The sequence below is a fragment of the Mesitornis unicolor genome, unplaced genomic scaffold (genome assembly GCF_000695765.1).
Source record: "Mesitornis unicolor isolate BGI_N332 unplaced genomic scaffold, ASM69576v1 scaffold36957, whole genome shotgun sequence".
Lineage (NCBI taxonomy): Eukaryota > Metazoa > Chordata > Aves > Mesitornithiformes > Mesitornithidae > Mesitornis > Mesitornis unicolor.
In genome coordinates this window covers 1-25,715 of record NW_010196423.1, presented here as the reverse complement: position 1 = coordinate 25,715, position 25,715 = coordinate 1, and the positions used below count along the sequence as shown (strand labels likewise).

Genomic DNA, 25,715 nt, shown 5'->3' with positions numbered 1-25,715 from the left:
CAACCCTCATGGTATTGCTTTTCCAGTTGTACTGAGGGTGAGCTGTATTTGAAAATAGCAAGCCTTCAGGACAGCTTAAGTAACAATAGCTTTTCAAAAATTTTAGCTGAGTTTTTCCCTTTTGACCTTGAGATGTATTTAACTCATTTTTCCTGAATTCGTCTACTGGTTCTAATCACTGTGTTCTCTAAAAGTAAAAATGAAAGACTTTTGACCAAAGAACTTGTGGTGTTTGTCCTTATGTGAGTTGTAGTTAATTTACAGGAATGAGAAGGAATGATCTGTCCTGCTTTGTGTTTCAACAATCAAATGAACTATCCAAAGCTTAAAATAAAAATAATAGATTTTGCTTAGGAAAAACCATCTGAAAATAATTTTAATTGTGTGATTCCAAATATACTCAATTTGTTATTGAGTTATCAAATTCTGCTCATTTTTATTTTGGATGGGTATTGTTTTACTGGTTTTACTGTAAAACTTTCAGTATTGCTTGTAAGAGTGCATTATAAGTGATTGGTTCAATTTAGGTTCTGAAGTCTCATGCGCACAAGTTTATTGTATTAAAGTTACTACATTTTTTTAAAATGAAATCACTTGGTATGTCCAGTGAGAAGAGTTGGTTTCATAATTGACACCTGTTTCCTTGAAAGCTTATTCTGTGCTATAAATCAGTCTTCTGATAAGGGAGTGGTATAAATTTAATGCAGATTTTTTTAAACTCACATTTTATCTGCAAACACTTGTTTTAAAGGATAACAGTTCTTAATTTACATTCCAGTTTTTTCCACAGTAAAGCCTGTTTCCCTGTCTTGCAATTTTTGTTTTGCAAAAACTTAATATGATTCCTGTATTGATTATCAGTTCCATGCTAGTAACACCTCCATCTAATAAGTGGTTTTACATTGCTCAATAAGGCCCTTAGCATATTATGTAAATGTTCATGTGGATTAGTAATGACTTTCACAGATGGTAGACACTGTAGCCGCTGTATCGCCTAATTATGATATCTACCTATACCTAGTTGTATTTTATTTTTCACGTCTGGGAAGTAATTTTTCCTTACCTTATATAGGCATCCAACTGAAAAAAGACGTGAGAACGTCCTGAGAAAAGGCACTGGTGCAGTAGAATGCATTTCCTTTGCGTGTTGCTGTAATAATTAGTCAATTCTAATCCCAACGTGAATTTAAGGACACTTTTTAAGGAGCAGGGTAGACTTACAGCTTTTTTGACACAGGAAAATATATTTGGGATAGTCATTTAAATGTGTTGCATTTGTAAGTGAATTCCACTGCTGTTACACCCCTACATAAAAAATATTTTTCTCTTTATAGAACTGACAGTGCATCAGCTGACCAGGACAATTTAAAATACTCTTCATCCAGAGATCGGGGCAGTTCTGCCTCCTATGGATTACAACCCTCAAATTCAGCTGTGGTGTCTCGACAAAGACACGATGATATCAGAGTCCACACTGACATACAGAATGAAGAAAAAGGTATACAGATTGCTGTTTTGTGTGTAAATTGAGGCGACACTCAAGAGCAAGGCAGTGAACTTGAAATGGCGAAGAATTCTGCTCCCCCCGCCCCCCGCCCAAAAAAAGGGGCAGTGAACCTCTACAACTCATTGCCACAGTGTCACTGTGTTCAGAGATTTATCAGGGATCAGAGATGTTGTGTTTGATTTGAACAGTGAGAAAAATATGCAGTTGCATTAGGAATAGACTGTAAGAGAAGACTTAATGCTGTAACAGAATAAACACTTTTTCCTAAAGCATAGTATTCTGGATGCTTCTGGTCCACAAGTTGTATTTTTTCCTGAATACTGTCTAGTGCTTCTGGTATTGAAAATGGGCCACCTGATTAAATGGCCCGCTAATCTGATATAGTATCTATTGCAGCTTCACTGCAGCAAACTGGAATCTTTGGGAATTGAATCTATATTTTGTCATTAATGGTGTTTTCTGTTTCTGTGTGCCTTAGTCTGACCAAATCAGTTGTGTAATGTATGGTTCATATAAGTTTTTTTGTTTCTTTTTTTTTAATGGGAATACTTTCTCTAGAAAATAGATAAAATTGAGAAGAATATCTTTTTTTATATTTATGAAAAAGAAATCTGTATTCTGCTATTTTTTTTAAATTGCAAAATACAGGTATCAAATAGGAGGAAACCTTCTTCAGTCAGTCAGACCAGACTCAAAAAAAAAACCCAACCAAACTCACAGGAATATTAGTGTGGGAGTTTCTGTTCAGGAACCTAAAAACCATTCATGCTTCCCCTACTTCTCTGCCCTGTAACCATAAAGAATACTACATCTCAAGGGAAGTTACAGCTGGGTGTGCTGATGCAAATTTGGGGTTTTTTTATAAGTAGTATGTACTGTTAGTAGGAGGCAGGAGCATGAAACAGCTATTTATCTGCATACCTGGAGGATCTTAAGATTTGGTTAATTTAAACAGAGAAACTGCTTAGAAAGTGCTTAGAAAGTGAGCATGTTTGTTAGTGTGTCTGCTAATATGGAGAGTTTTACTGTGTTTCACATGGACTGGCCTAGTAGATTATGCTTCTATGTTAAAGTGCACTAGTATTAAAGAATGTACTGGCAGCATGGTGAAATAATAAGTTTTGGACAAATTCAGAAAGGTATTTGTGAAGTTGCTAGAAAAATGCACCTACCTCTCCCTCAAGTACTGTGTCTCACGGGGCATGCCTTTGTTAGCTCAACACTTCATGCTGTTTTGTTCTGCTGTGACTTGCAAAGAGATGATTAGAATATTCTGTACTATAAAACCCAAATCCCAAGTATCTCTGGTTAGTTTTTATTTTTGGTTAAATTTGTGAGGTTACAGATGCAGAACAGTTTCTGTGTTTACAGAAATTTTTCAGTTAATCTGTTGGAGTCTACCCGCATGGATTTTTCACTTTAAGAAATTAAAAGTTTTCTGCCCTGGATAACCATATGTGATAAGTACCTAGAATCCTCGAGAAGATATTACCCCCTATACCCAGTTTCTGGTGTTGATACTAAAAATGACTTCCAACTTGTGTTTTTCTGGAAGTTGTTCAGATTTGAAAACCTTGACACACGGAAGGTTCTGCAGTTTCCCTTAGCAGCCTGTTCAGTGCTTTACAACTCTCCTGGTACATAATTGTTTCCTGATAACCGGTTTGAATTTCCCATGCTGCAACTGATGACTGTTGACTCCTGTCCTTTTGCTTTTGCTATGCATCTGTAAGATTAGTTTGTCCTGTTTGTTTGTTTCTTTGTTTTATAACAACCCTTCACATTAATTAGTCGAAGACTACAATTACATCTCTCCGCTTTGTCTTCTCTCCTTTACTTTATAAAACAATAAAGGTGAGTTTGCAGATTTAAGTTTATAAAACTGAATAAAAGGCTCCTAGGTTTTTACTTAGAGATGTGATGGTCTCTGTTCCTGCAGCATTTTCCTCCTTTTTGATTTGTAGTTGTTGATTCCTGCTGAAAGGATACTGCACTAGTATTCATGTGTCATGGTATCTGCATCTTTATGCTAAAACTAGTAACAGTGACATTACTCTAAATTACATTTTGTGTCATATTGTTACCCAAGCTGTACCATCTGTATGTCAGGTGGGAGAATTCAGGTTTGTGTTGAATTTATTTAGGATAATGTCAAATATGCTGTAGCAAATGCTAAATGCTTTTGCAGACAACCAAAAAAGCTGGGGCTTTTTGTGTGCTAGAGGGAAAGTATGAAATAACTTTAAGAACTCCATTATTTGATGGTTCATGTTTGTGGTCTTTATGCATCATTATGTGACATATTCAGTTAAATTAATTTATTTGTTGCTTTGAATTTTAGTTACACGCTTCTGCTTAGTCATAAATATAATGATTGCTGTTAGAAGTAATTTCCTTCATAGGACAGTGTTGGTTTGTTATGACAAAATAATGTTAAGGTGACAGATAGACTTGTTTATGCTTAAGCCTTCAGTTTAATGTTGTAAATCCAAATATACACAAATTATCTTTACTGTAGTTGTAATGAACTAATTACAACAGAGACTGCACGGGATTTTCTATAACAGTAGGGTAGCCCTGTGTGTATAGAAATACACAAAGTAATTCACAGCTGCTTTTTATCACAAGCTTTGCCTTCAAGATGGCTTTCTTTACATCTACTAAAATTCAGATTCACCTTCAAGTTTGAACTTTTTCATTCATCCTGTAGTCTCGGTAGGCTGCCTTTTTTATGGAGAGCCATCTCTCCTTTTCCCCAGGCTTCCTTTAATACAGTGATGCAGGTGGATTTGTGGAAATACCTTTTCTAAAAGAAATCTTGCATGTCTTTTATTGTTCTGGGTTTAAATTTATTAGTTGATTCTTCCCTGTCACAGGCAGGGAAGGTACTTTAGAAAGCTGCCTGCACAGCTGCCTCAAAAGTGAGCCATAATACTTTGAATAAAGTATTGGGCAGGCTCAGAGGACAATTTCACTTAAAATAACACTTTTGTTTCTGTTTTATATTGTTATCAAAGATGTACCAAGTGGGAGAATGTAGGATTGAGTTTAATTAATTTAAGATAAAGTCAGTATTAGCGTGTGAAAATAGCGACTGTTGTATGTTTAGAGAGAGTTGTTCAGTCTGTACATAAATAATCTGTGGCTTTTTAAAAGATGTGACCTGGAAACTTACAGGGCATCATAAAATGTTTTTGCATGTGAAAGTGAATAAGGAAGCTGAAGAAGGTGGTAGAGGTCAGGGCTGCTAATTTCCTTATGACTTGAATAACTCATAACGTACCAGCCTACTAAATAATACATGGTCTGACAGCTTGTTATAATCCCGTGTTGTGTCTTCCACAGGTGGCTACAGTGTCAATGGAGGATCTGGGGAAAATACTTATGGTCGGAAGTCGTTGGGGCAAGAGCTGAGAGTTAACAATGTGACCAATCCTGATTTTACCAGTGTTCCGCATGGGAATCGTGCTTTAGCCACAAAAGACATGAGGAAATCACAGGGTAAGGATCCCATGGATTTTCAGGAAAAGACGATCTCTCTTGACAACTTTTATTGTGTTAAGTTCACTGCAATTAGGCGATCTTTATGGATTTTATTTTTTGGTGATACACAATTAGATGATGTTGATGGAAACTCATCTTGTATTTACTGTTCCCTGCATTGAGACTTTCTCCATATGTTAGGTAGATCTCTCGACTATATGACTTATGCTGTCAGTCTTTCAGTTTCCTTTAAATAGCATTTGAACTCTTGTTAAGGTTAGCCATATTTGGCAAAGAGGCCTTGACAGGCCTCCAAGATGAAGAATTTGCGCTTAGATTTGTTGAAAATTGATGCCTGGGTAAAAAGTTGTTAATTAACAAGTACCTAGTGCAGGAAAACCCGCAACAGTGAGCTCAACCGTTATCTGTTCTCACTGGCCTGCAGGTCAACGAGTCGTCGCATCATACCAGCTGCTTAGTCAGTAGGTGTGTACTCCTCAACCAGCCATAATTCATGCTTCCTCTTGCTCAGCTGAGGATTAGAAGTCGTGGAAGAACTGAAAGCATCATAAGAATGTGGGCAAGGTCTTGGGAAAAGCAGCAAATGCAGGAAATCAGGAGTTGTAAGAGGCTGTAAGAATGGGCACACACTTTTGAAAAAGAAGGCTTCGCTTATCATGCTATTTGGGTTTAAATCATAGCTTCTTGTGGTTTTTTTTAAAGAGAAAGTTATTCCAAGGACTTTTGAATGAAAATAGAAACTTTGTTATGACTAAGCACTGTCATTTGTTATATCACTTAGTATAAGTGGTAGTTGAGCCACCAAAAAAACCTGTGACTGCTTTATGCCAGTCATGCTATAAACATTTGAGGACATGGTGTTTCTGCTCATGTGTTGGAGGAGATATAAGGTAAAGGAAGAGTATTCAGTGTGATTTGCAGGTGGAAGAACTGAAGTGCAAGTGATGACGTGACTGTTGCGAAAGCCTGATCTTTGAAATGGGTTAAACTGAGACTTTATAATACCATTGATATAAAAATGTAGTGCTTTTAGTGTCTTAAATTATGTCTATGGAGAGGAAATAGAGACTTGTCTAATAGAGAACTCTGTGTAAATAATATTTCTGATAGTGGTCTTGTGCGTGAATTTGCTATTGGTTAGTACTGGCAGAAAGTTCAGACAGTTCTAGGTATGTGAGCACTTCCTTAATCCTTAAAATGTTAGAAACTATAATTCTGGATGACTGAAGTCTTTGCCTATGATTGATTTGCTTATGTGCATGTTCTGTTTTCTAGAGTTGGATTTCAAGAGTTTCTCCTTTTTAACTGGGCTGTCTTTGTGATTGTTGTAGGCTTCACCAAATATTTTTGATTTTTCATATCTTCAAAATACAGTGGGATTATGTTGCAACAGGATCTTATTTTAAAAAATCTTTTATTTTCTTGTTTGTTAGTGTGTGTATTAAGCAATTTTTAAAATAGTTGTCTTAATAATTTTCAGTGTTTTCCAAACCACTGCATCCTGGTTTGCCCCTCAAGAGCAGTATCTGGCAGCCTGACCTAGCTGTGCTGTTGTAGCTGCCCGTGTGCTTGCTGAATGACAGAGATCAGTGCAAAGTGGGAATGACAGAAGTGATGTGTACTGTGTGTTCCTGGTGCAGGTTAGTGTTGGTTGAGTGCAACTGTAGGAATATTGTAGAATAGAGTTCTTTCTCTCTCATGAGGCACATCTGTTGTCTTGGAAAGGACTGTATTACAGGGTAGCCAATGCAATTACTCAAGGACAGATTCAAATTGCTGTTTTGAGAGGCTTTGTATGTAGACAGTCTAATAGTGAAATAAGTGTGTGTGGATTTGGTTCAGTTTAAGCTTTCAAGATACTCTAGAACATAGCACTTTCCTGGCAGAAGAGTTTTCATGTGGAATTATTCATGAATAGCAGTTAGACTGTTTATTCTGTGTACTATAGCCTGTGTTAATTTCCATTGTAACCAAGCTTTAAAAGAACTTCCATTCTTGTTTGCATATGTTTTGCTTCTGAACTATTCCATTTGAGCTTTAAAAAATTTTTTTCCCTAGTCTGGTGACCTTCTACTACTGCCCATGTTTTAAAAAAAATGGTAGACGTGGTACATCCCTGTGCAGACTGCATTCTTCCAGTAGTCCCTTTCTTTCTTCTCCAGGTCTGATCAGACTTTTTTGGTAACCACTCTAGGTCCATCTTTCTAAAGTTTGGCTGTGCATTGACATTGGCAGACGAGTCCTGGACTACATGTGCTAGCTCAGCTCTGGACAGAAATACAAGTTGATCTTCAAATGCAAGTGATCATTTAGCAGGGATTGTTGTTCTTAGTCTGACACCATCACTCAGGAAGACCTCAGATACTGCTTCTGAAGATGTCTTTATTGGTCATGATTCCTTGTATGTTTTTCGCCTGACATTTGGCTTTTCATCCACTACTTAAGACTGTGGTTTCCTAATAAAGCAAAGGAAAAGAAACTTAATTCTTCCTAAATGTGTATGTGTACTTTAGTCTTCTCTAAACTAGTGACATCTTAAAACAAGTACTCTTCATGCCTGTCAGATAACATCTCAACACATCTTGTGTAGTTGTTCTAGCTAGGAACAAAACATAGATTTGTTCCTTCAGACTCTCATTGCTGTTTTAATGTTTGCTAAGCCTGCCTAATCCTTCAGAATGTCAGGTGTCTTCAAAATTAATTCCTTAAATTGATGCCTAGCGAGGAACAGATTATCAAAGCCTATATTATTCATACTCTCCTTTAAAATTCAAAAAAAGGAAGTAATGAAAATAAAGTTGAGAACATTCTTCATTACTGTAATACAGAAGACATGCTCTTCTGTAGATGGTATCATGACCTATTAGAATTACTGGCTTGTGGATGGGTTCATAGGATTCTGTAAAGCACAAGTACACAAAGGTTTTTGTTTCTTAAATTTCTTCAAAAAGTTGCTTTACTAGTGGTAATTTGTAGTAAGTATATACTTATGATGAATTACTTATATGCATACCTATATATTACTCAAAGTGTTACTGTTATGGCACTTGCCAGACTTCTCCCAGGAGTGGGACAAATTGTTGACAGTTTTGCTTCAAAGATGATCTGCATCACAGAGCCTGGAGTCAGCCAGGCATCCCCAGCAAGGCTCTGGCCTGTCCAGGAGATCTATGTAGTGAAATCTTTGCAGGAGGAGCTTTCGGAAAGAAGCTGCATTTTGGGTAGAAAGCAAGTTATTTTTGTATTGTTAGAGACATAAGGAGATGTAGGAGATAACTGCCTGGAGCCACCAGTAGCTTTTACTGACTACTGTTTTTCACCTGGAACAGCCGGGCTGTTAGATGAGAGCTGTTTTCTATTTATCAGACCAATGTTTGCTTTCCCAGTGTGTTTTTCTGGCAAGAGCAGCCAATAGCCATTGAAGATTCCTGATTTCCCAGGATGTTTCCACCATTTCAGTCTGCTTTTCACCTTTCCAGACAATAACTTTGTTGTTACACTTGATAAGTGCAAACCAAAAAAAGCGGCATCTTGGGATGTCTCAGGTTCTTGGATACCCAGCTGCCCTTCAAGGATGCTCCAGGTTCTCAGGCTGGCAGGCATCACTTTCTGTCAGGATTTTTCCATTACAACCTTCCCATTATAACCAGGTTACCTTTATGGCTGCTCCCATTAGATGACTGATGGGTAACATAGCAGAGAAAAAAAAAAATTAAGTCATGGTGACTAAGAAGACCTCATCGTGCTCCATGAATCCTCTATAATTTAAATCACCATGAAAATCTAATGTTAAACTTTTCAAAAGATACTTTGTTTCCTTTTTGCAAATGAGGGAAATAATTCATATTATTTCATTGTAATTGGTACTAAGGTACTACAGGTAAACTGTGTTGTGACTTTCACTGGTATCAATAGTGTTCATTAATAGTGGTCAACTTAAATGAAATGTTTTTTTAGGAAGATGCTACTTTCCTGTATTATGAGCCACTTAAATCAGTAGCCACTGCACCTCTGCAGTTTATACGTTTGTTCCTCAATAGAGTCAGAGGAGGTCTGTTTTTCTTTTCAAAACAGAATGCTGCTAGCTATCAGAGGGCTATTCATAATCTTTCTTCTTGTGCCAAAATCGTAGAGAAAATCTTGTTTCTTGATAGCTGCTTGAGCTTGAATCTGGTTCTGTTTCAAGAAGCAGCTTGTTTTTTCCACAAGTTTTTCTTTGACTACTATTTGTTGAATTATTTCTGTTTATGTATTCAGTCAGAAGTCTGATTAAACCTTACCACACCCCTTTATATTGATTTATGTAGAAAGAAACTGAATCCATGTTTTTAGGTAGAACAGTTCTTAGTTCTGAATGAGTTCTACCCAAGTACTGGCTGTCCACTGGAAGAAATAAAATATTTTGGTTGCTAAATGAGATTTTACATTTCGTTTTTCTCATGATATCTTTAAAACAAATCTGGAATTTATTTTTTTGAAACTTTTTTTTCTCAAATTGTTATTATGACAAGTAATAATTAGTGCTTTGGACAATGCAGATGTTGATCAAATGCTGTAGAGAAAATAAGTAATTACCTTTTCTTTTTCAGAGCGATCATTGTCTTATTCTGACGAGTCTCGACTGTCAAATCTTCTTCGGAGGATTACTCGGGAAGACGACAGAGACCGAAGACTGGCTACTGTAAAGCAATTGAAAGAATTCATTCAGCAACCAGAAAACAAACTGGTTAGTATTTCTTTTTCTTTTCCATAGCACGGAAGTATTTATCGTTTAATAAAACTGTCTTTTTAAAAATCTGAGTATTGGGATATGTCTGTGAGGAATATCTTGTATACAAGTAATTTTCTTCCACAATATGTGTCTATCTCTATTCATAGGAAGTTGGTTCATTCTCTCATTATACATTAATTAATCAGTTCTAATTGTGCTCTTTTCCAAAAGACATGACACTTAAACATGACACTTAATACTTCAGATTGTATTATCTGATCAGTTAAATTTTCTGCTGATACAATTATTAGTGTAGGAGGCTAGGTCTTCAGTAGACACTACTGATGAGCTGTATGATGAATCTTACGTTTGTGATGTAATGTTATCAGCCAGAACTAAACTTAGAACAAAGCTTGACAGCAGGCTGCCAGTGTATTTCTGTGGCTACTGTAAATAAATATGAAATATAACGTGTAGGATAATATTGCAGTATTGCTTAATATAGTTCATGCTGGTCTGCAGCGGCCATGGAAAGCATAATAGCATCCTGTTAGCAAACAGAATTAGCAGCAATGGTTTTAATGCTGGTGTAAACAAGACCTAGTTTGCAGAAGTTATTGTGCTGTTATTACGCGTATGCCTTTTATGTATCTTGTATTATAGGTACTAGTTAAACAACTGGATAATATCCTGACTGCCATTCATGATGTACTCAATGAAAGGTAAGGTGGAAAAACTAAGCAGTTTTAAGGCTTTGAAAAGGAAATAATGACAGCATTAGGTTTGGATTTAAATATAGAAATGGAATGGAGGGAGGAGAGGTTGAAAGAAATAAATTCACGAATTTTTCATGGATGTGACAAATTGCAGTAACAGCATGGAACTGGGGAAGAGTTAAGACTCTTGGGCATATCAGCAGTACTGTTAGACTGTCTAGAGTGCACTTCACATGAAGAGAATTTGAATGCACAAGTGTGCCTTTTATGCTGTAGGTAATAGGAGGTCTCTCAGCTGTGATCAATCATCTAGGTGTAGTAGTACACTGCTGTGGCTGTCTAGCTTGCAAATGGAACTTAAGTTTTTTTACAACCTGATGTAATTCATTTACATTCAACTAAGAACATATGTAGAGGGACCTCAGGTGTATAGGGGCTTCTGTGTGTTTAGTTCAGTGTTTATTACCCAAAGTCAGCTGTATGATAAGACTTTTCCTCCGTGGATAGTGTGTTGCAAGTAGATTGGCCTGTTTATTGCATACTTTTATTGAACTTGATTTACTCAATAGAAATAATATTTCATAGATTTTTCAGATAAAATTTTTATCTTTGCTTCATCTCTGTTGCCATTAAGTAGGAGAGAAGCAGCTTCATTCATGCATATATTTTTCTGCTTTAGGAAGTGTTTTAATTTGTTCATGGTTTATTCTGTTCTGCTCTCATGTCTGGAGATTACACATTTCTTTTTTTTCTCCCCAAAAATACAGTAGCAAATTGCTTCAAGAACTGAGACAGGAAGGAGCTTGCTGTCTTGGCCTTCTTTGTGCTTCTCTGAGCTACGAGGCTGAGAAGATCTTCAAATGGATTTTTAGCAAATTCAGCTCATCCACAAAAGATGAAGTTAAACTTCTTTATTTGTGTGCAACCTACAAAGCGCTAGAGACTGTAGGAGAAAAGAAAGCCTTTTCATCTTTAATGCAGGTAAAACTACAAGTTAAAACCAGAATACTAGTGATTTTTCCAGTGCAATACTTGAATCAACTTTTTAAACTGGAATGAACAATAAGTAATGCTATGTTTACATAATAAGTAAACTTGTGACATAATAACTAAAATAGCAGCAACTGGGAGGGAGCTTTCTGTCTTATTGAGATTCTTTGATTCTGATCACACTAGGAGGGAATATGAAGTCTTTGTAGGATGATACATATTTTGCTGCTACTTTTTAGTATATGTTGCAGGTCCAAGATGAAGAATCTTGTTGAGACCAAAAAGAGAACTCAATTAGATTGGTACACAAAACCCAACCTGTTGATTGTTTTGTGCTAGCTCCTATTTACAATTTCTGACTTGACTTGTAATTAGATCTGAGAGGGAGTAGGATATGTGCAGGCAAATCTGGATCCCTGATTCACATTTTAGGATCTGTTTTTTCGGTGTAGAACCTGTTGTTCAGGTCTGTGTCCAGTTTAATATTTACTTTACAGAGCCAAAAAACTTCAGCAGGGGAAGAAGAAACTTAAAATAACCGCTTGTTCAGTGGCTAAAGGGTTAAATAAAACAGTATCCCCAAACCTTGAACCTGGGTCTGCCGTATCTCAAGCAAATGCCTAATTGAAATGATTCTTTTCCTGCAATGTATGTGATGCTCTTTACAGTTTTCTTCCCTGCAAAAAGTATTGAGATGTTTCTGTTGCTTGAATCAAAGTAGTTTGCTAGAAAGTGCTCAACACTGAATAATTCTCTGTGTGTCTGAAATAATAACTTTTTCATGTGTTGTTTAAATAAGTGAAATGTCTAGTGGCTTTTCTTTACTTTTTAGCTTGTAATGACCAGCCTGCAGTCCATTCTAGAAAATGTGGATACACCAGAGTTACTGTGCAAATGTGTCAAGTGCATCCTTTTGGTGTCCCGATGCTACCCACACATTTTCAGCACCAATTTTAGGGTAAGCTTACTTTGTCCTCTGTATTTTTTTTCTTGTATAGAAATCTTGGTGCAGCATATTGGGTAATTAACCTTTTCTCAAACTTGCTTTCCAGGACACAGTGGACATACTGGTTGGGTGGCATATTGATCACACTCAGAAACCTTCACTGACGCAACAGGTATCTGGTAAGTTTGGCTAGAGAGTCATTAATGTAGTCCGCTCTGGCTTGCAGGTGATGTGGGTTCACTTGCAAAAGTCTGGTCCTGCTGACATGGAAGTTGTCGTAAATCCAGAATGAGTTTCTGGCTACGTAACAAGATTTTGCTCCTAATTTTTTAGTAAATTTGCCTTTGCCATTTTATGCTATGTATGGAAAAATGAGATACTATATTCAGGCTACATTCAAACACTGATATTTTTGTCTATCTTTTTAACAATTTATAGTAATTTATATGTCTTAATATATTCTTTGTGAAAGAATGTATTTTCTTCTGTGTACTTCTAGAAAATGTTTGTGGTAATGATACCGTACTGACATTTAAGAAATTGGGAAACTCCTTCCTATAGCTGTAGCAGTTGTCCTGGAGTTATTCCTGGCAAGTCTGTTATGTTTCCTGTGTCATAGTCCTAGATTCTGTCCTTTATGCTTAACTCCTGGAGGGCATGACTGAACCTTAAAATTAATTTGTCAAAGGGACAGAAGAGGGAAATAAAATTTATATTTATTTTAAAAACAATTATTTTAAAATTTTCATGCAGATGACCTTCTCTTACCTTAGCAACTTTTACCTTGGCAATATGCGACTAAAATTTTCATGTTTTCTTGTTGTAATTGCCTTGCTGTTCTTATACAGGATGGCTGCAGAGCTTGGAGCCCTTTTGGGTGGCTGATCTTACTTTTTCTACCACACTCTTGGGTCAGTTTTTAGAAGATATGGAAGCTTATGCTGAGGTAAACAAGACTTTATGCTAGAGTTGGTTGTTGTGGATTTCTTAATAAGTCCACAGCTGTGATTCTTATGGATGTGTTACATTTGTAGAAAATAAAGTTACATGGTTTTCCTGGGGAAAAGAGGATCAAATTACACAATATACTTAAACCTGTGCAATGACAATTCTATACAAATCCTCATGAACTACTTAAATAGTATCATAGCCAAGCTTTCAGCTTTTGTCATTGAGAATATAGTGTTGTAATAAAAATAAAAACAACTAGCCAAACAAGAATGCCTTCATTTTTAAAAGGCTGCAGTGAAGATGTTTCATCGTCTTTCCTTGGTGTTTTCTTCAATTGTCCAACTTCATTAGCAGTGACTATTGGGGGAGGATTCTTAAGGCTTCTGGAGATGAATGGTAAATCTTTTTAAATAAAGCAGCGGATTATATCGTGCAGGAAATAATGCAGCAAGGACTAATAGAAAACGAAAACATATTAATTTATTCTTTGTTTTGACTTTGTAACCTTTGCTTAGTTAAAGGGGCATAGAGTTTATCCGAAGCTGTCATTAAAGGAAGAGTTCTGTTTTTGGGAAGGGAGTGTTGCACTTTTCTTAACGTGTATGTGCTCTTATGTATATATGCTTATAACTAGTTTGTACTTTATTATATATGTTAACATGTAGGTCCTGTAGGTGAAACTGTACTTCCAGCATAATCTGTATCATTCAGAGCAGAATAAATAATTTGATTTTATTAGTGTACTTACATGTACACCAAGACTTGTAGTGGTGCAGCTTTAAGAGTAAAGATTTACAGAGCTCTTTGGCAATGTCAAGCCCACAGAAACCTGCACTGCTGTGACTGTAGGCACGCAATTGAAAGTGATTAGTCAGTGCAGTAAGTCGCTGCTTATCAGCTTGTCTGCTGAGCTGGACAGTGTGTGTATTCTTAGTCACGGAAGTTTTAAGATAACGTGTTAACTTATATCATGGAGGAGGTGGTTCCAGCTAGTGTGTTTTTATCTCGCAGTGGGGTAGACTAGGTCTATATCCATACTAATGAGATCAGCACTTCTGGGAATGTTCCCAGGCACTGCTGCCAGCTGGCATGAAGTAGCATGCTAGTAAACTCATGGTCTCTAGATCAAGGTAGCTGCATGTAAACAGTGTGATGCAAATGGCCACTCAAACATCCTGACTCCAATTTGTGGCTGGGAATTGATTAGGAGAGTGGTAAAACGCGCAGATAAGTGTAACAGTGCAGCAACGTGGATACCCATGTTCCAGGGGCCAGGAACATCGTAAGACTCCGTTTTAATTTGCAAGATAGAGTCTGAGTACTCAGTTTCAGTGGATATGCTGATCAGCAGCAGCTCATTACTGCTCTGTGACTTGCTCATCATCACTGTGTGCCTATATCCCATCTTCATACCTATGTGAAGTTAGACATACTGAATAATTATGTCTATAATTAGATATTATCTATAGTATGTCTGGAAGATAAAGTATTTTCAGTCTCATATTTTGATCTTTTATGCAAGTATTATGATTGTTAATGATGTGTACTGATATAGAAAACTTCTGTGTTGTAGGACCTCAGCCATGTGGCTTCTGGGGAATCAGTAGATGAAGATATTCCTCCTCCTTCAGTGTCACTACCTAAATTGGCTGCACTTCTTCGGGTTTTCAGTACTGTGGTGAGGAGTATTGGGGAACGCTTCAGCCCAATTAGAGGACCACCAATTACAGAAGCATATGTAACTGATGTAAGAATTAAATGTTTTCTTTTTGTTTTTCTTTGTTGCTGGCATGATTTTTGTTCACTGAGTTTATTTAGGTTTTGTGAATTTTACATGATATATGCTCAGCTTTGAGCCAGTGTATTTTCTTGAAGAAATACGCTACAAGAACTTTATTAAATACTGAAGTGTAGATTGCGATAGTGGCACATAAAAGTTCTGTAGCAGAAACTAACTTTTTTCAGGCATTTTTAATTCATATGGGTAGACTTATGCTTGTGATCACTCTTGATAACCATAATATTACAGTTTATCCAGATTGCTGTGAGGGAGGCTATAAAAACTGAATTCAAATGATAAGTTTGATTTTTATAAAATGTAGGTTTTTATGTGTGCTGGAGTTGTATCTGTCAAATCTGACAGCAAAGTCATCTTGTTCTAGAGAATAGTGTAGGATGGTGTATACTCAGAATAAATATTATATAGTATACTAAGTAGCTGCTATACTTCTGTAACAGGAACTGTAGAGGGTGAGAATTATTTAAAAAACAAAACAACAAACAAACAAAAATCCCCAGACAGTCCTACAGTCAAAATCTTGTTGCTGCATGAGCTGCACAACTGGAATTTATACCCCTGCAGAGTTCTATGAGGGACAAAACTTCTCGGATAAATAAGTGTATGGATTTCCCAATTAAAGCCAAGACAGTTTTTTAACTTCTGTCTTAATCTGCAGAGGATTCTTGTGAAAAAATCTCAAGAAAAGAAAGCTAATCTGTCTTTTACAAGAGGAGTTCTCTTTATCAGTTGGAACTGAGCAGAATTGTGAATAATGGGTTCAGGTTTACTAGGTCTTTGCAGGTCTTTGAGCAGGTAACCAGGCAATTGAAGGTTTGCTTTTTCTTAATACTTGTGAATTGTAATGCTGTGATGTGCGTTATTCAGAATATTCTATTGACGGAATTAACCAAACTGCAGAGTAGGTGATGGGACAGGATATCAGATGGATGTTAATATAATTAAAGAGTACGCAGTCCTTGTTTCTTTTTAGTGGAGTTTAATTTAGGTGTGTTTTTAATTTTCCAGGTTCTGTACAGAGTAATGAGATGCGTGACTGCTGCAAACCAAGTATTCTTTTCTGAAGCCGTACTTACTGCTGCCAATGAGTGTGTTGGTGTTTTACTTGGCAGCCTAGATCCAAGTATGACCATACACTGTGACATGGTCATCACATATGGATTAGATCAAATGGAAAATTGTCAGACTTGTGGCACTGATTATATAATTTCAGTCCTGAATCTGTTGACGCTGGTTTGTACATATTTTTATTGTTGTGTTTTCCCCATTGGAAAATATTAGTTTCTAAGCAACCTTGGGTTTTTATGTGTATTAGATAAATATTTACAACTCTTCCTGATCACAAACAAGCAATTCCTCTTCTAAGTGCTTGTATTCTTTTCTGTAAAGCTTATGCTTCCAGTTTGTTTATGTCTTTCGCTTGTGGATACAATGATGTTTGGTTTTAGCCTGAGCGTTCATGTTTTGGTGTGAGGTTTTTCATTTTGGCTCTCCTTGTCTGGCTTGGCTGTGCCACTGCAGTTGATAACACCACCTGAAGAATTTCAGAATCTTAGTGCATAATATGTTGCATTTATCTACTTCTGTCATGATCTAGGAAATCGGACTTCTTCAAAACATAGCTGTTAATGTGTAGGCCACAAACTCTTAAACCTATATATATCTAAATTAATTATGAGACTTTCAGCTGTGCTGTTAAAGTGTGAAAATAACTAATTCTCTGAATGTGAATTTGGGAAAGCAAATACAAAATAGAACATCGCTAGAAGCTATTTTTTCTAAATATAGCATATACGAGCTAGAAAAACAGTATTTTAATGAATTTTTAATATGTTCTAATAAGAATTAATTCAGGTATTTAAATATATTTCTGATTTTGCTTTATCTTTAGATTGTTGAACAAATAAATACAAAACTACCATCATCGTTTGTAGAGAAATTATTTATACCAGAGTCTAAACTACTTGTTCTTCGTTATCATAAGGAAAAAGAGGTAAGAGTAGATGACTTCTGTAGGCGTATTACAACAGCCTTCAGGCATTTCTTAAAATGTATTTATTAAGCTGTAAAACTTTGTTCATCTTATATATTTTTTTCCTATCTAATTGTCTGTCTGTGAAACTTCTGAAAAGGCAGATATAGTTAGTTATTGGTTTTGACATTTAGATTTGATAAGGAAGTGGCAAGTTGGCCATCATACCAGATAGAGGAGTCCTTAGGTGATGTGGCTTTCAGACTTGGCATGTTATGTGGATGATCCAAAAAGTAATTAATATATTCTGTAAGTAGTACTTAATTGCAGAAAACTGAAGATAAGTGTGTGTATCAGTCTAGGCTATTCATATATAAAGAAGCATAATTTTAAATTCCATGTTGGTGATTAATACACTTCATGAATTTATGCTAATCAATTATTACAATGTAATTATTTTGTATTCTTAAGGTTGTTGCAGCAGCCCATGCTGTATACCAAGCTGTATTGAGCCTGAAGAACATTCCTGTTTTGGAGACTGCTTACAGGTTGATTCTAGGAGAAATGACCTGTGCTCTAAACAGTCTTCTCTATAGTTTGCATCTTCCTGATGCCTGTTCTGAAATCCAGCATGACTCTTTCAAGAAGCGTATATTCAATGTGGATAATGCAAAGTTCATTGTTATATTTGACCTCAGTGCTCTAAGTACTATTGGAAATGCTAAAAACTCATTAATTGGGGTGAGTAACAATCTACAGATAAAATTTGTGCAAATAAGTTTAAAAACACTTTCTTACTTAAAATATACCGTAATGTATTTCTTGAGAAGTGCATATATATATATAATTAAAATGGTCATATTTGTTTTCTGTCTTATGTTATATAAAAACTTCCAGTATTAAAACTTAGGGGAAACAAAATGGATGGATTGTACGTCTAGTTGGTGCATAATGAAAAGCAGTTTCTAGGGAAGAGCATCTTATCAGGGTTATTCATGGATTGATTCTAAGATTGTCATAGTAATTCTTTTTGAAGATCAAGACACATAAAAACAGCTCTGGTATGTCCTCTGGTAGTATATAAGCCATGCGAAAACACTTGTTCCAAATGTTTCGAAATAAAGGCAGACTGCTTTAACAGGTTGTTTAAAAAGGGGAAAGAAAATAGTTACAGTTAAGGTCAGAAAATTGATAGAGTTAAATTATTTCCCTTGGGGAAAAAGCAAAACAATAATAAATGGTATGGAAACTACACTTGAAAATAGATCCTATTTATGATGTTTCTTTGCTTATGTTGCAATTGTTTTATAGATGTGGGCCCTTTCGCCGACTGTGTTTGCACTACTGAGTAAAAATCTGATGGTTGTTCACGGTGACATAGCAATTCATTTTCCTGCTGTCCAGTATGCAGTACTGTATACATTATATTCACACTGCTCCAGGTATGAAGATTAATAATTCATCAGTATTTTAAGAGCACTAAGATGGACTGATCTGAATACAATATATTATTGGAGGGATGAATTTAAATAGGCTATTACAAGTAAGCTTTTGCCCAAACTTCCCTAATCGGTTTTTACTTTAATTAATTGCAGGGAGTCTATGTCTCAGCCAAGAAAGCATGTCCTGGCTTAAAATTTGGCATTTTATTCAAAGGCAGATTAGAAGTATTGTGTTTGAATAGAGATAACTGAGGGAGAACTCTACTGAAAGTAAATAAGGAAAGATTATTTACTATTTTGCTTACTGTGAGATCTAGGAGAGGTAATGAAATGTAAACAACAGATTTAAACTCATTTTTGACCTTATTGCTACAAAACATTGTCAAACTAAGCGAATACACTAGTTCAACTGTTACTTTGTACATTTCTTGATTTTAATGATTTTTCACTAAGGAAAGACTTATACCAGCCACAGTTGAAACCAGGTTACTGGGCCGCATGGACTGATGTAAAACTGTAGCTTTGTTCTTTTAGGCCAGGGATCAAAATACTTGGGTTTTGACATAATATGGTTTCTGTGCGGGTGTATGTTAACTTTTGCTGCTGGGTTTTTTGGCTGGATTTTTTGTTTGGTCTTGGTTTTGGTTGGGTTTTTTTGCGGGGGTTTTGTTGTTGTTTTTCTCCCTTCTGTGTACTTTAAGGAAGGATCCCTAATCTTGAGGTGGTTTTATATTTTATGTTTTTCCTTGCCTTTTTAGGCATGACCATTTCATATCCAGTAGCCTCAGTTCTTCCTCTCCCTCTTTGTTTGATGGAGCAGTTATAAGTACTGTAACTACAGCGACAAAAAAACATTTCTCAATCATACTAAACCTTTTGGCACTACTGCTTAAGAAGGATAACCTTACACAAGATACCAGGTAACTAACATTTTCTTCTTAGGAGATTTCTTTTTCCAGTAGAATGCCTTAATTCACAAAATAGGATAATTTTAATCTGTAAAACTTGCAGTAAATTTAACCAGTTAAGTGTTTTATTGTTATGAAACATTAATAGCAAAATACCTGTGCAAAAAGCAGCTGCTCCTTTTTATGCTTGAAAATGAGAAAAATTGAAGCCATCATAAGATCTGTACAGTAAAAGCAGAGCTTATCAAACTTTACTGAAAACAAGTTTTTGCTCATGGAAAGTACCCTTTTACAATAGTTACAGTCCTGTATTACCAAAATGCTGTGAAAGCTAGGGTTATTTTTAATGTTGTAAAACTTTTTGTTTAAAAATGCTAGTTAAGGTATGATACTCATTTGTAACATGAAGTAGTTTATGTAATATTGAACGATAATTTTCCTTTAACTGTACAGAGTGACTAACACTTCTTTTTTTTGAAGGAAACTGCTCATGACGTGGGCTTTGGAAGTGGCTCTTCTGATGAAAAAATCAGAAACATATGCACCGTTATTTTCCCTCCCATCTTTTCATAAGTTCTGTAAAGGACTTCTAGCAAACAGTAAGATACCTCATATTTTTACTTACTGTGTTTTATGTGGTATAATTACTTTGTTGTATACCACTGCTAGCTGTAGCTGTACTTGTTTCATTTACTTTTGGGGATGCTTCCATTTTGTGTTGCACAAGAAATTACATGTTCCTTTTGTCATTCTTCTCAAATTGATCCCTAGCTTTTTCTTATGCAAACAGTTATTTTCTTTAAAGAATAATTTGTGATTGTGAAATTTATCTACCAAAAATGTCAGTGATGTGCCTAATCTAACTTGTAAGATTGCATTTTATTTTATCAAAAGCTGTGGAACCATTCTGTGATGTGATATATTATTTTGGATTTCAAAATAACCTGGAAATAAAAATATGGGAACAAATGCTTTTAGTAGCATATTACTAGCAAGTGCACTAACTTCCCAAGACCAGAAGTTACTGATGTCACCTTAGTTTTTCTTACTGAAATGTATTGTGTATAATGCCACTGTATGGAGTCCACAGAAGGATTCATATCAGCTGTCAGGAAAGGCCCATAAGTAACATTAACACAAGTGACTTTCTGTTTGCTAAGCATTTATTTGTTATAGTAAAACCATTTATCTAAATCAGAAGAAAATAATTGCTTAAAGCCTCTGTCTACTTCTACCAGCTGTGCTGTAAAAATGTTTTTAGATGTTCTACTACAACTGAAATAATGCATAAGTTATCCAATTCTGGCAAGAGTAACTTTTTTTTTCTTTTAACTCCTTAATTCAGCCCTTCTGGAAGATATGAATATTTGTCTTCAAGCATGTAGTAGCCTCCATGCCCTTTCTTCCTCTCTACCAGATGACCTTTTACAAAGGTACTTGCACAGAATTCTGTGTATTATTTGAATATGCTATTAGTGGAAATGGTATGACCTTTCTTCATTTTTGGTGATAACAGGTGTGTTGATGTGTGTCGCGTTCAACTAGTACATAGCGGTGCTCGTGTAAGACAAACTTTTGGAAAACTTCTGAAGTCAGTTCCTTTAGATGTGGTGTTGAGGTAAGTCATGCAGATTAACTTCAATATAGAGAATGATTTGGTTTCTTTCTTCAAATAAATTTTTCTGAAAAATAATGCTAGCCAAATGTCATCACATTTTCCTGTGAAAATGTGTCTTGCTGTCTTCTGTCTTCTGTCTTCTGTCTGTCTTCTACTCTTACAGGTTTAAGAACAGTAGGCAGTACTGAAAAGTAGTTAAGAAATTTGATAAACTACGCAGCGCTTCTTGCAGGAAATACGTATGCTTGTAAGGTCCATGTTATCCAGAGCTTCAGCAATATTATGTCCTGCAATTTGTCCCAAATGCTTAAACTCTTAAAAGTACTTTGTCTTAATAGCAAAGAATATACTTACTTCCGGTCATTGCTTATGTATAAATACATAGATATAGATATAGATATAGATATAGATATATACACACACACAACTTTTTTGCACAATTTTTTTTTTTATTTATTCAAGTCATTATAGCATGGGTTGTTTTTTTTTCTCCTCCTGCCTCTTTCTGCAGTAACCGTACCCACACAGAAATACAAGAAATTTCTTTGGCTATAAGAAGTCATATGAGCAAAGCACCAAGTAATACATTCCACCCACAGGATTTCTCTGATGTCATTAGTTTTATTTTGTATGGAAACTCTCATCGAACTGGGTAAGAACTTCTAAAACTGAAAGTCATGGATGTTGAACTCAGAGTTAACAAAGCCAAGCTATATCTAGTTTAATATTTGTAATTATCTTTACAAATTATGTTGCTTTACCTTCAATATTTTTTTTTACATTTCTGTCTTAAGTATTTATTAATATCTTCACATACATACCTATTTGCGTATGTTCATGGCTGCTTGGAAATAATCCTGTGAGAGATTTGTTTGAGAGCAATAGACAGCTGAAGTGTGTTCAGTATAAACTTGTCACCACATGACCTCATGTTTACATACTGATCTTTTCTTTCAGGAAGGATAATTGGTTAGAAAGATTGTTCTATAGCTGTCAAAGACTAGATAAGAGAGATCAACCAACCATCCCTCGTAATCTGTTGAAGACTGATGCAGTCCTTTGGCAATGGGCTGTTTGGGAAGCAGCTCAGTTTACTGTTCTTTCAAAGTTAAGAACTCCTCTGGGTAGAGCCCAAGATACATTTCAAACAATTGAAGGTAATGTAAAGAGTATAATTTATTTTATGGGATTTTTCTTTTGTAAGAGAGTGTGCAACTAAGAACTTAATTTCCAAGACAATGGCTTTATTTTTTGGTGGTTATAGATTTTTAGCATGTTTTTCTCTGACACATCAAGAAATGTAATGGCAAAGAGCATTTACATAATTACTATTAACTTTTGAGAGATTTTACTTTAGCATTGCTCTCCCTTGACACATTTAAGTAAAGTATTGTCTGGTAACTCTTTTTTTCATGTTTTGATAAAATGTGTAGGTATTATTAGGAGTCTTGCAGCCCATACATTAAACCCTGACCACGATGTTAGCCAGTGGACTACTGCAGACAATGACGAAGGACACAGTAGCAACCAGCTTAGGCTTGTTCTCCTTCTACAGTATCTGGAGAACTTGGAAAAATTGATGTACAATGCTTATGAAGGATGTGCCAATGCCCTCACCTCTCCACCCAAGGTTTGTCAGTCTTACAGTCCTGATGTTACCTGAAACAGTCTATTAAATGAACAGGATTTTCAAGGTTGTTCAGGTTTTAACCATGAAACTTCAGAAGAACTCAAACAAAATTTGTGACACTTAATTTGTCTGGCTTTGAATTCATGTTCTCAGAGAACATGTGAAAACAGGATTTATTTCTGGAGTACCAGCTTGTACAGTGGTACAAATCAATCAAGTCTGTAGTAACTCTAATTTGTAGCAGTCACTTATTTATAGATTTTCAGCAATCCTGTTATAAAGCAGCACAATTATTTGAGGCTTAAAATTACTTTTTGAGGAATATAATAGTTAATTATAAACAGCATACCTTTTCACTTAGTTCTCACTGCTAAATGTTATTCACTGTTGAAAGAAGCTGTTTAATTCCCAGACTTTGACATGGCAGTAATATATAATTTAGAGTGAGTTGATTTCAAAATTTTTAGCTTTCCAGTATGCCTGGCCAGTTGCATGCTATGCATGATTTCAGACCATCCGTCTTAATAAAATTCAAGATGCAGAATTTTTAATCTCTCAATTGAAAACTCAACTGGAGAAGAGAAACCTGTCTTGACTTTGATTGTTACAAATATTAAGTACTTAATGTAACTATTCTGATTAATACAGAAGAATGGTATTGTAAAACTTAACTTTTCTGTCTTTTTAAAGGTTATCAGGACGTTCTTTTATACTAATCGTCAGACATGCCAAGATTGGCTAACACGGATTAGACTTTCCATCATGAGAGTTGGGTTGCTGGCTGGCCAGCCTGCTGTGACTGTCAGGCACGGTTTTGATTTACTCACAGAAATGAAAACTAATAATAGTATCTCTCAGGTACTCTCTTTTCAACCTCTGTAGACTATTGCAAAAACATTGCTGTGATACTCTAAAAGAACGTTAATTAAGGCAATCAGTAGTTATTAAACCAACTGGTCTGTAAAAGATTGTGTTATTTAAAGCTGCAATTTAAACTCGTACTTCTGTATAGACAGAATGTTGTGATTAAGTGGTAGTGTAGGTTGGAGATTAGGACGTACTGTATACATGTGGTCAAGTGCTGTACGTAAATGAATACTATAGTTCACAGTTTGGCTTGACCAATTTCTCTTAAAGGGGAAGGTTCTGCTTAAACCTTGTGAAACTTCTTTTGTATTAGCATGTTGCCTTCCTGAGTGTGTAGCAGTGTCTTTGCTTACCTGTGGATATGAGCAGGAAGAGGATGTATCGTGAGGGTATCCTCCCTCTATAAGTAGCAGATAAGTGCAGGAGTGGGATGAGTGAACAAAGTGGTTAAGCCTTTTTAAAAAGGTTGAATAGTTTCTTCAGTACTTGACTTGAATTTCTTAAAAATTTTTACAAAGAAAGTTTGATAGACATTTATTACTTCCTGCTTCTTTATGAGTTCTCATACTTACATAGACCATCACATAGCAATTGCTAACTCTTGACTTTCAGACTGTGAATTCACAGTATATACTCTTCCCTTTGCTTTTGGAAAAGCAGGGGAGCTATGTAATGGATGGGTATGCAGAGCACTTCACTTGTGGATGGGTATAATTGAAATATCCAAGTATTTAACCATGTGTATAGCTCTTACTTTGTATGATAATTGTTACATAAAGCTTTTGGTTTGGTTTTAGGGAAATGAATTGGAAGTGACAATTATGATGCTGGTAGAAGCATTATGTGAGCTTCACTGTCCTGAAGCTATTCAGGGTATTGCTGTCTGGTCTTCTGCTGTAGTTGGGAAGAGTCTTGCCTGGATCAATTCTGTAGCTCAACAAGCAGAAGGGCGGTAAGTTCTCTCAGATTATTGGATCTTACAAACTTGAACTTTTTTTCCTCCTCATGCATAGTTCTACTTCTGAATCCTTTAAATTGTGGCATGAATCAAGGCTTCTAATCTAATTTCCATGTCAGTTAGTCAATGTGTCTTTCAGAGATTCCAAATGCATCAAGCATTTTTTCTTAATTTTTAGTACACAGCAATATTATTTTCATATTGTATTTAACTCTCCTTTGCAAAATATTATTAATTGAAATATGTTCTAATGAAGTTTCTGACCAACGATGTGATCTGAGTACCTGTCACAGTTTACCAAGAGAGAGACTCTGTGAGAGATGCTTTGCAGTTTTAATTCAGCTTTGAAAAAGTGGTTTCTACATCTATTGAAGTAGAATCTTTGGCTGCAGATACAAATAAATGGGTCAATGTTCCAGATAGGGTATGCTTTCATTTTGGTGTTTTCATCTCCTTAAAGGAATGCATCCTTTCTTCTGTAGGAAATTAAAAAGGAGACACCTTTCATTATTTACCTGCCATGTGAAAAAACCCAAACAAAACCAAAAAAGGAGGTTTAATATTTATAACTGTTTTTTTTTTTTACATTGCTGTTAAGTTCCTTAAAATAATGTGCAGCTTTGTAATATGTGCAAAGTCTCTCAGAATTGTCAAGTTTAAGGTGTGAATTGTTGCCCTAGACCCAGTTTTACAGTCCTCTATTAAGTGATGTATAGCTAATCAGTATTCGACTTTATTAATTGAGGTTAAAAGTGTGACAGTCAAATATAAAACTCATTTATCTCCTTCAATCTGTACTTTGTTTGAAGTTGGCATTAAAACCTGAGTGGAAAAGCTTTTATACTGTGCTATAGCCTGGAAATTCAGCCAGTAAACTTGTGTGCTATGTTAATCCCTTTCTTTGTTGAAGGTGACACATGAACTTCTTTGAGTATTTGAGTATATGTTTAAAATATAGTCTAATTACCAAAAAGAAATCTGGTTCTGTAAAATGCTGACTAAGGTATTAAACCATTTAAGGTTTGAAAAAGCAACTGTGGAATACCAGGAGCACCTGTGCTCCATGACAGGAGTGGATTGCTGCATAACTGGCTTTGACAAAACTGTTCTGAAGTTGGCCAATTCAAACAGTGTGAATAATGCCAGCCCAAAGCATTCCTTGAATGGTCAGTATTTATTGATTTCTTTTTAATTAAT

At 35.7% G+C, this 25,715-nt stretch overlaps 1 protein-coding gene across 1 annotated transcript; it reads left to right on the top strand.

Annotated features, from left to right (window-relative positions):
- Positions 1 to 1,334: 1,334 nt before the first annotated feature.
- On the top strand, positions 1,335 to 25,684 carry LOC104535848 (serine/threonine-protein kinase SMG1-like; the record flags this gene model as incomplete). Its single annotated transcript, XM_010188472.1, has 19 exons — positions 1,335 to 1,498; positions 9,601 to 9,737; positions 10,386 to 10,444; positions 11,206 to 11,419; positions 12,261 to 12,386; positions 12,481 to 12,553; positions 13,223 to 13,320; positions 14,899 to 15,072; positions 16,132 to 16,356; positions 17,015 to 17,116; positions 17,567 to 17,836; positions 18,407 to 18,537; positions 19,296 to 19,457; positions 20,962 to 21,063; positions 22,021 to 22,220; positions 22,497 to 22,693; positions 23,384 to 23,551; positions 24,358 to 24,512; positions 25,539 to 25,684. Coding segments are annotated over 19 exons (2,903 nt in total), but the record flags the coding sequence as incomplete, so codon positions are not given.
- Positions 25,685 to 25,715: the final 31 nt, after the last annotated feature.